This window comes from Prinia subflava, chromosome 1, assembly GCF_021018805.1.
Source record: "Prinia subflava isolate CZ2003 ecotype Zambia chromosome 1, Cam_Psub_1.2, whole genome shotgun sequence".
In the NCBI taxonomy this organism is placed as follows: Eukaryota; Metazoa; Chordata; class Aves; order Passeriformes; family Cisticolidae; genus Prinia; species Prinia subflava.
In genome coordinates, this window is record NC_086247.1 from 22,171,040 (window position 1) to 22,184,441 (window position 13,402).

The 13,402-nt window shown below is 40.8% G+C and overlaps 1 protein-coding gene across 1 annotated transcript in view; it reads left to right on the forward strand.

Moving 5' to 3' along the window:
• Positions 1–13,402, forward strand: part of NIPAL2 (NIPA like domain containing 2) — a 51,717-nt gene that overhangs the window by 12,361 nt on the left and 25,954 nt on the right. The window contains exons 2-3 of the mRNA XM_063390453.1: positions 5,375–5,443; positions 9,708–9,879. Coding sequence (XP_063246523.1) covers positions 5,375–5,443; positions 9,708–9,879 — 241 coding nt within the window. The remainder of the gene's footprint in view (positions 1–5,374; positions 5,444–9,707; positions 9,880–13,402) is intronic.

Genomic DNA, 13,402 nt, shown 5'->3' on the forward strand with positions numbered 1-13,402 from the left:
TAACTCATATCTGAGTATATGAATTGCACTGTGAAAACCATTGGAACAAGGACCTTGTTTTATTTATACATCTGTAAAGTCCTGAGTACAGCCAGAGCTCTGTGAATAATAATAGCTAAATGATAAGCCTCTCCCAATTCCACATGGTAGCTCTTTGAAAAATATGGTTTTTGTTAAGGACTCTGAATTCCTCTTGCTTCAGAATTAACTCATAATTGGAAGCTGAGAACATGTTCCACCCCTTTCTCTTTTTTTTTTATAAGATCCATTGAGGTTTGACAAAATCCCAATTATTGGAAATGGTGCATAGCTTTTGAAGCAGTACATGCCATTAAATTTTCTGGGAACACCTTTACATCACAAAGACATAGAGAAATCAAGAAGAAATAGGAGCAATAGTTTAACTAGCCTTGATGAGTGAGCCGACAACAGACATTTAAAGTGTTTGGGGTTTTTTCTGCTCATCAGTTCAATTTATCGGCATGGCAAGTTTCTATAAGTAATGGTGTATACCTTTTAGTTAATGCAAATTAAGTTCCTTTTTCTAAGTTTTTATTTCACAGACCTGGCAACTGCACTTTAATGTGCTTTAGGAAAAGCACATGTAATATGAATAAATTGCATTTCACCATATAGCTGAGTCTTCAATGCAGATTTTAGCCTGCAAGTGATAAACTTACTAGAATTATTGCCAAAGATACAGATTTCAGCCTGGCTTTCATTTGCCATAAACCCCTTATTTTACTTTGACAGTAAATAGAGACTTTGCATGTAAAATGTCATTTTAAAATACTGTCAGGATGACGTGAAAAGGTGCTCTGGTAAATAGCCATCAGGCCCTGCCTGAGTGCTGGGAGCAGGACTGTACCAGCCATGTGCCACACCAGTGCTCTCTTATTTTGAACAGCAGTGTGCTGCCACCCCATGTGACAAAGGGATTTCCCCTGACTGATGATTCAAACCTCCCTCCCCCATGCCTCAGCCTGTGTAAGACCCTCATGTGGCTGGGGTGGGGATGCCAGGTGAGTGCTGAGGCCTTGCTTGAGGTAAAGTTGCCATTTCTTGAGCTCATTTACCACAGCACCCCCTGTACAGGTCAGTGTCACCCCTGACAAACTGCACAGGTCACCAGTTAAAACCCTTGCTGCGGATTGTGAATTTTAACCTGCCTTTAGTGTTAAACATTGGCAGGTGGTTGATAAAGAACATGGTAATGAGGTATGTTTTGGATGGATTATTTCAGGCACTTAAGCAAGGTAGTGAGGGAGTGGCAGGCCAGAGGAAAGCATTCCTCAAGCCTGTTTTGCCACCAGGTAAAGTGTTCGGAGAGCCACAATCTCAGTCTGTGGTCTGTGTGGTCAGGGGTTGTCTAGGAAGGACTTCAAAGTGGGTAGGTGACTTTCATGGCTTGTTCCAAAACATATTAAAGTGAAGTAAATTAAATTTCTTTATTGTTTTTTTATTTTCTGGAAAACTTAAGGGCAAGATGTTTCTGTGACAAGCCTCATGCATTTGGAAGCACTGGAAGAATGTGTCAACAATTTGAAATCTGGGGTCTGACAAAGTGGCCTGTATGCTCAGACAGATGTTTCAGTGATGAAGAAACTTGCATTTTATGCCAACAGTTTTGAATATTTAAAGTTCTTTCCTGTAGAAGTCCTTAGTTGACTGAAGTAGTATCATGGCTCTGAAGATGTGTCTGCAACTGAATTCCCCAACTGAGGTTTGTCTTGAGACATATGTGTGGAAAGCTCTGCAGTGCTGTGGATGATATCACAACTGGATATCACAACTGGAAACTCAGAAAATATCATGTTTATTAGTTATTAAACTGGCTGTTCCACCAGTCCTTTAGCCTCTGAAGGATATTAAATGGCAGACATTGCACAAATAATGAAATCTTTCACATGATAAGGTGGGAACAGAAGGGCTCTGGTGGTCTTCAGGGAAGTACAGCAACCATTTTGTGATCTGTCTTCAGCTGCAGGTCATCTTTCATTCATGTATGGTTTTCCTGGCCTGAGATATGCTATCCTGTTTTTTTCTCTGAGCTCTGCTGTATGTGATAACCCTGGTTCATTAGAGATTGCCTGCTAATTTGGGATTCACTCTGATTTAAGATGTTTGCAATTTAATTCTCCTCTTTACTGCATTTCCCCCCATTTTTTTATTTAATATAAGCATGTGTGGGTATGCACCCACATGAGACAGTTTTGCCATGCTGTAGCTGCATGGTGTTACTGTACTTTCATCTCATCTCCCTGAATGGATCCATGTGATATTTGACCTCCTTAGGGCATCATACTCTGCTCTTAATCTTTAGGGGTCTGTCCAGCCCTGGCTTTGGAAGCAGGATGCCATCACCATGCTAAGCAGAGCTCATTAACACCTGTCAGCCTGGAGCAGGCAGTGCAGTATATATGCCAACAGCAACACTCAGGTGAAACATGTGGTCATTGCAATGAAAGGACCTGAGCCGTGAGGGTAAGGTTTGAGCCCAGCCTGCTGCTACACATTTGCCTTGATCACACACGTGCTCTGTTTTCTCTTGTGTGCAGTCCAGGAGGTTGCTTAAGTTAGGCACAGAGGAGTGTCACAGCATAATGATTTTAAGCTAAAAGACAGTAGAATTAGACTAGATACAAGGAATAAGCTTTTCACAATAAGGGTGGTGAGGCACAGGAACAGTTTGCACAGAGAAATTGTAGATGCCCCATTCCTGGAAATGTTCAAGGTTGGATGGCGCTTTGACCAACATGGTGTAGTAGAAGGTGTCATTGCCCAGGGCAGAAAGGTTGGAATTAAATGACATTTAAGGTCCCTTCCAACCCAAACCATTCTGTGATTCTCCAAGAAGAGAACTGACCTTTGTAAGATTATTTCTGTTCAGACACAGGCTGGTCATCAGGACAGAAATCTTGTGTGTCCCACAGTGATATCTGAGCCGAGCTCACAGGTACCTGGTGAAGCAACCACTGTGGTGTAAAAGCAGTTGCTGTTCTGGGGAGGACACCCATGATGCAGGGCACTGGAAAACCCACTGCTGGAGATTTGATTCACAGACTCTAGAGGCACACACTCAGGTCATCATCAGTACCCACACATGCATCTGATTTAGCACATTATTTTAGATGACCAATGGAACACATGACCTCATCCTCTACTCACCAGCTGCATTCAGGAGCTGGATGGAGACCCCCTTGTGGTCTGGCTTAAGATCGGTGGTGTTTCCTCCCTGGTGTGCTGGTTGCCTACTGAGTCCTGTGCAAGGTTTGTCATCCCCAACTGAAAACTGGGAGGAAGGACCTGCAAGGGGTTGCTTCCAGAGATGCAGCCATAATGACAGGATCAGCCCCTGGAACAAAAAGAGCCACAGAGAGACTGAGTTTTCTGCTGAGAGTAATGGGGATTTGTTACAATTACTAATGTAAGTACAATAAAATTTGGGGGCAAATGAGGGGGCAGTTGCTGTTTTCTATTCCCTTCTGTCTCCTTTTTCTTAAACACTTCATGACAAGGTTGACAAGATCACTTCTCCACCTCCTCACAAGGGAGCACGTTGTCATTTAAAAAGTCCAAGTCTTCGGGAGCAAGAAAACAGCTGTGATTTAGCTGCTGTTTTTTGAAGTGTGCAGGATGAAGTGGTCGAACGTGGGGCAAGATCAGTGCTCAGGATCTGATGCTACAGCATTAAGGCATAGGGAAGGAAAACCCATCCCCTCTGCCTCTGCAAGGCCTGGGTGTGTCCATGTGACAGCCCTTCCCCAGGGTGGAAGGAGGCTGCTGTGTCCCTGTGGCAGGGAGTGCTGCCCTCAGCAGCCACGTCTGGACTGTGGTGTGCTGAGATGTCACATCACACCCTTCCCACTGGCTCCAGCAAGGTGTGTTCCCAGAGCATGAAAAACACCGTGAGTGTGTGTGAGAGAGCCCAGGACATGCTCCTGGAACACCCTCTGGAGGATCCTGGGGAGAGGATCCAACAGGGGAAGGACTTCCAGTGGCTAGGCACCAGAGGCTATGGGCTAAAATCCTGAGTAATGCTTCTCACTGAATGCTTCTGGTACGCAAGCTGTGGCACTGATGCTGTAATAGCAGAAGGAGTCCTCTCAGTTCCTGCATTCTTGTCTGTGAATCCCTTTGGACCCATCAGTCATGTCTCGGTGACACCTGGCAGGCAGCCAAGCACTTCTCAGAGCTGTTCTCTTGTCTGCTTCTCCTGCTGACTCCAAGCCACTACAGAAACATGGGGGCTGGAAACAGTTGGATTCTGCTGTTTGGCTTAAATGTTATATTTGACTTGTAATAAGGATGTTGTTTCTTCACACTTTTGGGGATGCTTTTTCTTAGTCTGGGAACTATCTAGCCACAATAACAATCCCCTCTCCAAGTGCTTTTGTGACAACATGTTGCTCTTTATAAATGTTGAGGGGTAACAGTCTCTGTGGCTGGTAGGCATTGCCTCTTCAGAGTTGCCATGGGACCTTCTTGGATAAGTATCATGAAACCTGAGGCTGTAAGCACAGAGTTGGATGCTGCTTTACAGCCTGGAAACAGTTGTTATGCTGGGTTATATTACCATGACCTTGTTTATAAAAACGGATGGTATATTTGTCTTCTCTGTGAGCTAATGGGGCTCCTCAAACCACTATAGATTTTAATATAAAATCTATAGTGGTTTTTAATATATTGAGGATGGATTGCAATGTGTTAGAACATTTTGAAAGTGGACAGGGAACTCTATCAAGTACCTGTTGTTTGATCTTGCTGAAATGGCATCTTTAAATGACTTCTTTCCAAAATAATGAATCTTGCTTGAATGTTTTTCACTTCTTGGCTTCATAGAAAGCTTGCAAATCTTACTAAAACTTAGACAGTCTGATAGGAAATTATTTAATGAAATAATGCAATACATTAAAGAAACTGTCAGGAGACCTCTGTTCCTGGCTGCCCTGTCAAATAGTGGATATGTTAACACTTAAGATAATTGTGTTCCAATAGGAACAGTTTGATTCCTGATGATTTTCCTTCTGGATAATGTAAAAACCAGGTCCTTTTAGGGGGGAAAAAACCTGTCTGTGGTTTTCAACTGCAACCTGCCTAGTTTTGTCTTTCCTGAGATTTAAGAAGGCGTTCTACTGAAGGACAGCAAAACCGGTGTCATGCCCTTTCCATTCCCACTTGTTTACTACTTAAGCCCTAGTCACCTATGCAGAGGTATTTCTTATCCTTTTATTCTCTGCATCATGAACTCAGTAACTGAAAAGTACAATAATTTGGTTCTGATTGGGTTGTAATGTGCTATCAGAAAACCACTATTATATTGTTCTTCCTAAACTAATAAGTATTTTTGTATTTCTTTGTTTTGGATTTGCAGACTCATCTCTTGGCAGTTTTACTTGCTGCTGCTTCAAATTTTCTCATCAGTGTCTCTTTGAATATACAGGTATGATATGGTTTCTCTTTATTCAGAGGTGTTTGTATTTAGCAAGTAGTTACATTGTGGTTTGGTTTTGATGAAGTTCAAAATGCAAATTTTATTGCATTTCATAAACCTTCTCTCTTTCATTAACTGTTAAACTAGCAATGCCCTGCTGTAGTTGCTAGGAGTTGAGAGTTGTTGGGAGCTCTCAGCCTGTTCTGTGCTGTGATTGTCATACAGGAATAGAAGAAATGTTCATAACTCCTCCTCCTTTTAATGTGCCCGAAGGAAACACCAGCTGTGAGTTACCTGTGGTCCCACTGAACCTGGGAGTAAGGAAGGATACTATAAGAGACAGTATCAAAAGCTTTGCTGAAGTCCAAAAAGATTACATTACCTGGCTTTGCTAGATCAGCTGGGTGGGTTACCCTGTTAGAGAAGGAAATCAGGTTTGACAAGCAGAACTTTCTCCTCATGTAGCTGTGCTGGCTGTGACCGATGGCTGTGTTGACCTCCAGGTGTTTTTCAATACCTCCCAGAATAATCTTTTACATGATTTTACTGTCACTGAAGTGAGACTGGCAGGTCTGTATTTTTCAGGGTTCTCCTTCTTGCCCTTCTTGAAAATCATGACAATGTTCACCAGCTTCCAGTCAGCTGAGACCTCTCCAGATTTCCAAAACTGCTCAAAAGCAATTGAGAGAGGCTTTGCAATTACATCATCTAGTACTTTGAGGATTCCTGGATGAATCCCATCAGGCCCTATAGATTTGTAGGGATCCAGCTGGAGTAGTAGATCTCTCACAAGTTGAGGGTCAGGTGGGATTTGATCATTCTCACAGCCATGGTCCTCTAGCTCAGAGGACTGAGACCCCCATGGTCCATCATCCATGTTAAAGACAGAGGCAAAGAATGCATCAAACACCTCTGCCTTGTTCATGTCCCTGTTTGTGAGTGCCCATCCTCATCCTGTAGCAGGCTGAGGTTACTTCTATGCTGCCTTTTGCTATTATTTATGTGAAAAAACTGTTTTTTATTGTCCTCCACATTTTTTTCCATCTTCAACTCCAGTTGAGCTTTGGCCACACTAATTTTTTCCCTACAGTGGCAAGCTGCATCTCTTTATTGTTCCAGGTCACCTGACCTTGCTTCCACTGGTTACACACATTCCTTTTTTGCCTTAGACCCAAAAGAAGATCCCTGTTCAGCCAAGGCAGCCTTCTGCTTGACTTCTGACACTGGGGAATTGCTGCTCCTGTGCCCTTAGGAGGTGATGTTTTATAAGTGACCAGCACTGACAGATCCCAGCACTACAAAAACATTTTCCAGAGGACTTTTCTAACTAGTTCCCTGAGCAGCCTGAAGTCTGCTCTTCTCATGTCCAGAGTTGAGGTTTTCCTGCACTTTTCTTCCTGTCAATAATGATTTTAAACTCAAACATTTTGTGGTCTCTGTGGCCAAGACGGCGCCAGTCAGCACGTCACTGACGAGAGCTGACAAGCAGCAGATCAAGGAGGGCATCTTTCTGAGTCAGCTCCCTGAGGACCTCTTCCATAAATGCATAAAGACATAAAGGTTTTTACAACATTGGACCCCAAAACAACTTCGGCCAATTTAGTTTTTCTTCTGCAATTAAGATAAAATAATCTGAGTAAACACTATTTAAATCGTGTAAGTAATGGGAGATGTTCCCCTTAAAACTGTGGTGAAGTGTTGTAGGATGTCAATCATAAAATCCTTTCTAAATAATTAGAATACATACTCAGTAGAAAGTTACATTTTTCATTATAATCTGCATCTTGTAGACTTCATTGTATTTTTAGGTCTCCTAACGAATTTTATAACGCACAGAAGACATTGTTATATAAATTGTCCAGAATAAGTATTTTTGCTAGCTAGTATTTTAGAAGTTGTACAGGTCTCATATAAAGCTACTCTTACTTTTTAAAGGATGAAATAAAAAGTTGTGGAATATGAAAGCTTCTGTTCATAGTAACCCAGCTTATTAAAGCTAGAAGGTTCTTCAGTGATTCCCTTCTATTTAAACATCATTAGCTGGAGAATCCCAGAAAGAAAACTGTTTAGCCAGAGGTGGTAGGCAAGTTGAGATGACTGCTGCCTCTCCAACATGAGTTCCAACCTGAGGGTGGTGACAGTGCTAGGAAAACCTCTGAAGTTGAAGTGGAAAGGTAAAGGTGAAGTGAAGAAAGGTGAAGGTGAAGTGGAAATTCTGTCTAGCCATAATAATGAGGTTGTTCATATCTTTTGTCTGCTGAGGGTACTGAGTGTCAAAGTAGATGCTTTGCAAGGCATCTACTGAGGCATACAAGCAGACTTCTATTGACTTGTAATAACAACAGCCCTTACTGGATTTGAACTGTCAGCTTTTAAAATGCTGATTAGGGAATCCCAATGGCTCTCATTGCCATTTGATGGAAAATTTAAACAGATTTTTTTTTTATCCTTTAAATTAGGTTTTTCTCCATTTAGTAATACTGTCTTCTAAATATGAGTAATGGCTTTCCTTAGATCTCAGTATTTATTTTCACACTCCTATTAACTGAACAGGCTAGGGTTTTTTTTGTTTGTTTTATTTTTTTTTTTTTTTTTGTTCTGTCCCTTTCTGACCATGTCGTCCATTATCCTGCTTCTCTTCCCTCTAGCAGGTTGTCTACTAAAGAACAGCTCATCATTTGCAATGTATTTCATCTGAGTTATAAACAACCTCCACCTAAATATCATTTGCACACATTACTGTGCAAAGAAGACAGACATCTGGAGAAAGAAGACTGCAGGGGAGTTACTGAGCTCACCTTCCTGTGTTTGCTGCACATCTTTTCAATCTCACTGTGCCCCCAAAAGTTAATCCTACAAGAATCTGGGGTGAAAATATATCTCAGGATTCAATTAAGAATTTGCCCTATTTAATTTTTGGCAGAAACTTGGATTATTGAATAATGATTTGAATATTATTTAATATTAATTTAATTTATGTCCTTATTGGGCTTTGTTTTTTTGTTTATAAAAATGGAAAGTCCTGGATGTTACTCTGAAGAACATCAAGATCCATGGCTCAAGTTTGATTTCCTTTTGCTCTTTTTCTCCTTGGAGAAATTCTTCCTCGTATTTCATCCCCTGAACACATTCCACAGCACAAAGCTGCAATATGTGCTGCATCTTCTCAACAAGAGCACTGACAAAGACTATTACAGACATTGCTGTTTGTCCCATGCTCTGTCAAGTAGCCTACAGAGAAGGATGTAGTATGAGGAAGATCCTTTACAACCTCCCTAGGCTCGCAGGGAGACTTCTAAAATCAAATACTGAGTGATGGAGCAAAAAATTTCTTTTACCACCATTTGTATTGCAATAACTGTATCGTTTGATTTCCACCTTTTTTGGAACCATATGCAGAAAGGCTGGAGAGTAATTTGAGAAAGGAAATTATAATCTGCAGAATTAATTTGGTAACATTGCATTATTCCCAGTAATGGCACTTTCTTGATGGAGACTGCCTGTACTCTGTTTCAGAAGATCAATGACAAAGACAAATTGTCTTGCTATATACATGTTCTTGCTGTACAGCCAGAGAAAAAACAGTTACAACTTGTGCCAATGATACCTTCCTCATGTAACAGGAAGTGTTGATGAAGTATTATTTGAGTATATGTTATACCTGTGCCAACTGTTTTTTCTTTAGAAAATATGCTTTACTTATGGTCTCCTTCTAAGGTCAAACAGGAGATTGTAGCCAAAGCATAAATTCTATTTAATTAGTTTAGAGTCCTCCCTACAGAAGATGTGATTAAGTGCTGCCTTTTTCATTTTGAAAGTGTATTTCTGGTGAGGATAGGTTTCACGGACAGGAACGCCCTGCTGTCTGTTCCCCTGTCCCAGTTTGTTGCCACAGTTCTGATTCTGCCCCGTCTCCTGCCTTTGAGTGTTTCCAGATTCAGAGCACAACTGCTGAGCATTGCTTTGAGACAGGAACAGATGTGTGCAGTGATAGCTAGGAAGCACTAGCTTGTATTCACTTAGCATTTTTCAGGTTTATTCAAAGGCCCAGTTTTTCAGCCCTTGCCACCATAGCTAAGAAAGCATATCTGAAGCAGCGCTGAGTTAATACAAAGCTCTGCAACAACAAGCTCGAAGTCTCTTTCAAAAAGAAAACCTCAACACTCCGGGAACTTGAGGTTGACAGCCCTCTTAATTATTCCACTTCTGTCAGACATAAGAACACAATGGAAGTCTTTCTATTCATGCCTGTTCCTAATAATTAATTTTCTAGAAATGCGCTCATCTCCGACTGGTTTGCCAAGTGGAGCAGAAGCCCTACTACAGGAGCAAGCTGTGGTGGTGTGGGATTACCCTCCTGGGCCTTGCAGAGGTGGGCAACTTCACAGCCTATGGACTCGCCCCCGTTACTCTCGTTGCTCCACTGGGATGTGTTTCTGTCATAGGTGAGATGATTTGCCGTGTCTTGCTCGGGTATATGCTTTAATCAAATGCTTGCTTCTGGCTAGAGGAATAATACCACAGAAACTGCAGCAGGAACACAAGAGGAACATGTTAATGTCGTGGTTTGAAAAGAAATTATTCATATATTTACATGAGCTGACAGTTTGACAAAAACAGTCTGCTTAAATCAAAGACTCTTGTAATAGATTTCTTTTTCCATGGTTTTGTCTTTTGTGTCACTCTGTGCTCTGCTAGCTCCTGCCCAGTGCTGTGACAGTGTTGCCAGCTCTGCAAGCCCCTAAGAGGGGGACTGGCATCCTCTGCATGCACAGAGCTGTGCTCTGATCCTGAGTACTTACAATGTGTTTTCTTTGTTACCATCACACCAAGTGGTTTGTGCTGCCTGTTCCCTGCCCATCACCATGATTCATGTTGATGTGGGCAAATGTGCTTGACACTCTGCAGTGTGTGACAAAAAGGGCCTAGAAATTACCAGAAATGTTCAGTGCATTTATGGACTTTAATAAATACGTTCATTTATTCCTTTCTGTACAGATTAATTGGACTTTAGATGAAGTGATATGATCTCACTCTTTACTTCCTGTGGGGTTTTTTGTTATTAAGGTGCCCAGGCATGAGATGCCTGTTTCTTTGACAAAGTAACACACATTTCAAAATCTGTCTTCATGCTGTGCTAGTGTAAAGCAGGGTAGAGTGGGCAATGTTGTATGGAAGCTGTAAAAACAGGAATACAGGGTGCAGCTGCATCCCTTAACCTGGTCACTTCACATCCACAGCTGAAACATCCAGGACTGAGAGATCTCAACTGTTCTGAATTTGCTGGAGCTCATTTACTTGCTGTGGGCAAGTGGTAACATTTCGTAGTCTCCAGCTACCAGTTGCGTTCTTGGAAGTGACATTGCAGTGAGGGATTCTCCATGGAAAGGTAGAAAATATGAAATATCTTCCCAGTGGACTGCCTAGCTGTAGTGGAAGGAAGCAGCTAACAATATGTGGGTGCAATTTAGCAGAGAGAGGGGGAAGGAAACTGCAGGCAATTTACTGTAACCTTTAATGTTAAACTATTGCAGAATTTCAGATATAAAGCCATGCTAGTTCATCATAGTAGAAAAGAGTTATCAAAGAAAGGAATGACATATTACCTGAGATGAAAATGTAAATTAATATGACATATCCCAGTGTGATTTTGGTGACAGTAGTTATATCTGTAAGAACTGTAGGCATTGTCAGACATCTCTGAACATCAAAGAATATTGGCCAATCTCATTTGCTGTCCAAACTGAATAAAATACAAATACAGATAATTAGAAAGAAAAAGCAGAAAGCAGAGTAGGAAGAAAAATCCCAATATTTATTAAACTGAAAAAGATCACATTTAGGGTTGAATTTTATCCCAGCAGATTCCTTCTTTGCTTTTGCAAAATGCAAAGAAATGTTGCATTTGATGATTCCTTCATTCTCCCCTTACTTACAACAAATACCAAGAAACCATTTTCCTAACTGTTATGTCTTACATAATTCTCATCCTTCACTTTCATTTTTTAAACTGGCCCAGAAGGCTTATTCTGGAGGATCCCAGAAAGCACTTTAATATCTTATATTTCATTCCCATAAATCAGCTGACAGTATTCATTTTATAGCCCAAACAATAGAAATATCTGAAATTTTATTTAGTCTAGCAAACATTCCCTTAAGGAAGAGCAAGTAAAAATCATGTAGACAGCCAATTACAGCAAAAACTTCCCAGTAACACTTCCTACTACAAGATTCTTTCCTGTCTTCAGGAATTAAAGCCAGAGAGAGCATCCTTTTAATTTTAAAAGAGTTCATTATTTAGTGCAATGACAAACTGCCCAAGTCACATGTGCATCATCTGCTAACAACTGGGCACAGGGTAGTTCAGGCAGCAGGTCTTCCAGTTTAAAAGATCAAGAAATATTTTTCTCATTAAGTTGTGACCTTTTTTAAGTGGTGGAGGGTGGCCCTTGCAGAGTCTAGCTGACAGGTTTTTTTGAGGTACTGTTGAATGTGTGTCTTTCATGAATTAATTTTTTTAAAGGAACAAATTTAGTACTTGATAACAAACTCCAAATGCGTACCTGAACCCTAATCCAGCCTTCTGAGAAGCATTTTTTTGCCAAATTCACTGTCAACATGTCCCATATGGTAGGGGCTGACTGTCACTGACATTAGAAATGCAGTACATATGGTGTGCAGAGGAGAAATGTGCTTTGCAGTATGTCCAGTCATCTAGGGGACTCTCTGCAGGTCTCTGGGACTGTGGGTTTTTAGGGAAAGCTTCCTTTGCTTGGAAACTAGGGTTTGGAGGAGGATAAGGCAGACTGGAGTCTCTGCCCAGAATGGATTTGGGCTGTACCCATCATATATCTCCAGACTTCTGAGACGGGAAGCATCTTAAAATAGATGGAGCCAACATCTATTATGCTCTGCTACCACATTTAACTACATCCAACTGAATTTTTCACTTAACCCGGTATCAATTAAATAGTGAAAAGTTTGTGCCTCTTTCTATTGAGCTGGATTGTTCCAGTGTCTTCTTCCAAAAAGAATATAGCACCAAAGATCATGAATTGGCATGGCACCAAGAGATTTAAATATTTTTTTTTTTTAGAATTAAGCTAGAAAAACTATGTTTTTCTTCTTACACAGTGGAAGTATTTCTCTGTGTGGTTGCAATGATGAAAGCTCTACATCTGTTCAGGGTTTTAAATAGTTTGAGAAGACAGCAGTTGTTTTCTTCAAGAGGAGAAATTAGTAAATTTTTAATTTAAAAGTGGAGGAGTAATACATGTTTGATGTGATCATTAAGAAACTTTCTATACTTAAAAAGTAAAACTCATGTTTTACACGTAGCTTGGGTAATTTTAGGTTGCAGTGGTTTTTAGCTCATCATCTTGCTTTTGCCTGCAGAAATGACTTGAGGATGGAAAAGGTGAGGAGAGGCCAGTGGCATTGGAGATCATTTGTTCTGCAGTGTTCCTGATTCTGTGGGGAGTTGTTTTATACTTGCCACACTTAGCCTGACATTGTTAAGATCCCTTTGCATTTTTATATGTTCCTTGTAAACAGCAGTGAGGGACTTTAGGCTTTGAAAAGTTATATTCCTGATGTACTTTAGGAAGAGTCTCAGATACTCTTGTAGAAATGGATTTCTCCCACTCACTGTAATGTAACATCTTTGTGGCCCAAGAACTTGGAATTCTGAGGACTCTGTTATTAATGATACCTAGGAAACAGTCACCAAACTATTCCTTAAAATACTTGATTTGTACTTGTTTAGAAGATGCAACAAAAGGATTTTCAGGATTTTTCCTTCTCTCTGCAGTATGTCCTGTAATCCAGGTTCCAGAATTAAGCTCATCTTAATGGTCTCTCTGAGCAATTTTTTCAGATGGGGAAAAATGTTTCATGTTTTGTTCACCGCTTTTCCAGTACTAATCTTTGATCATGTTAGAAATGTTACGGGTTCAGTGTGCAGGACAG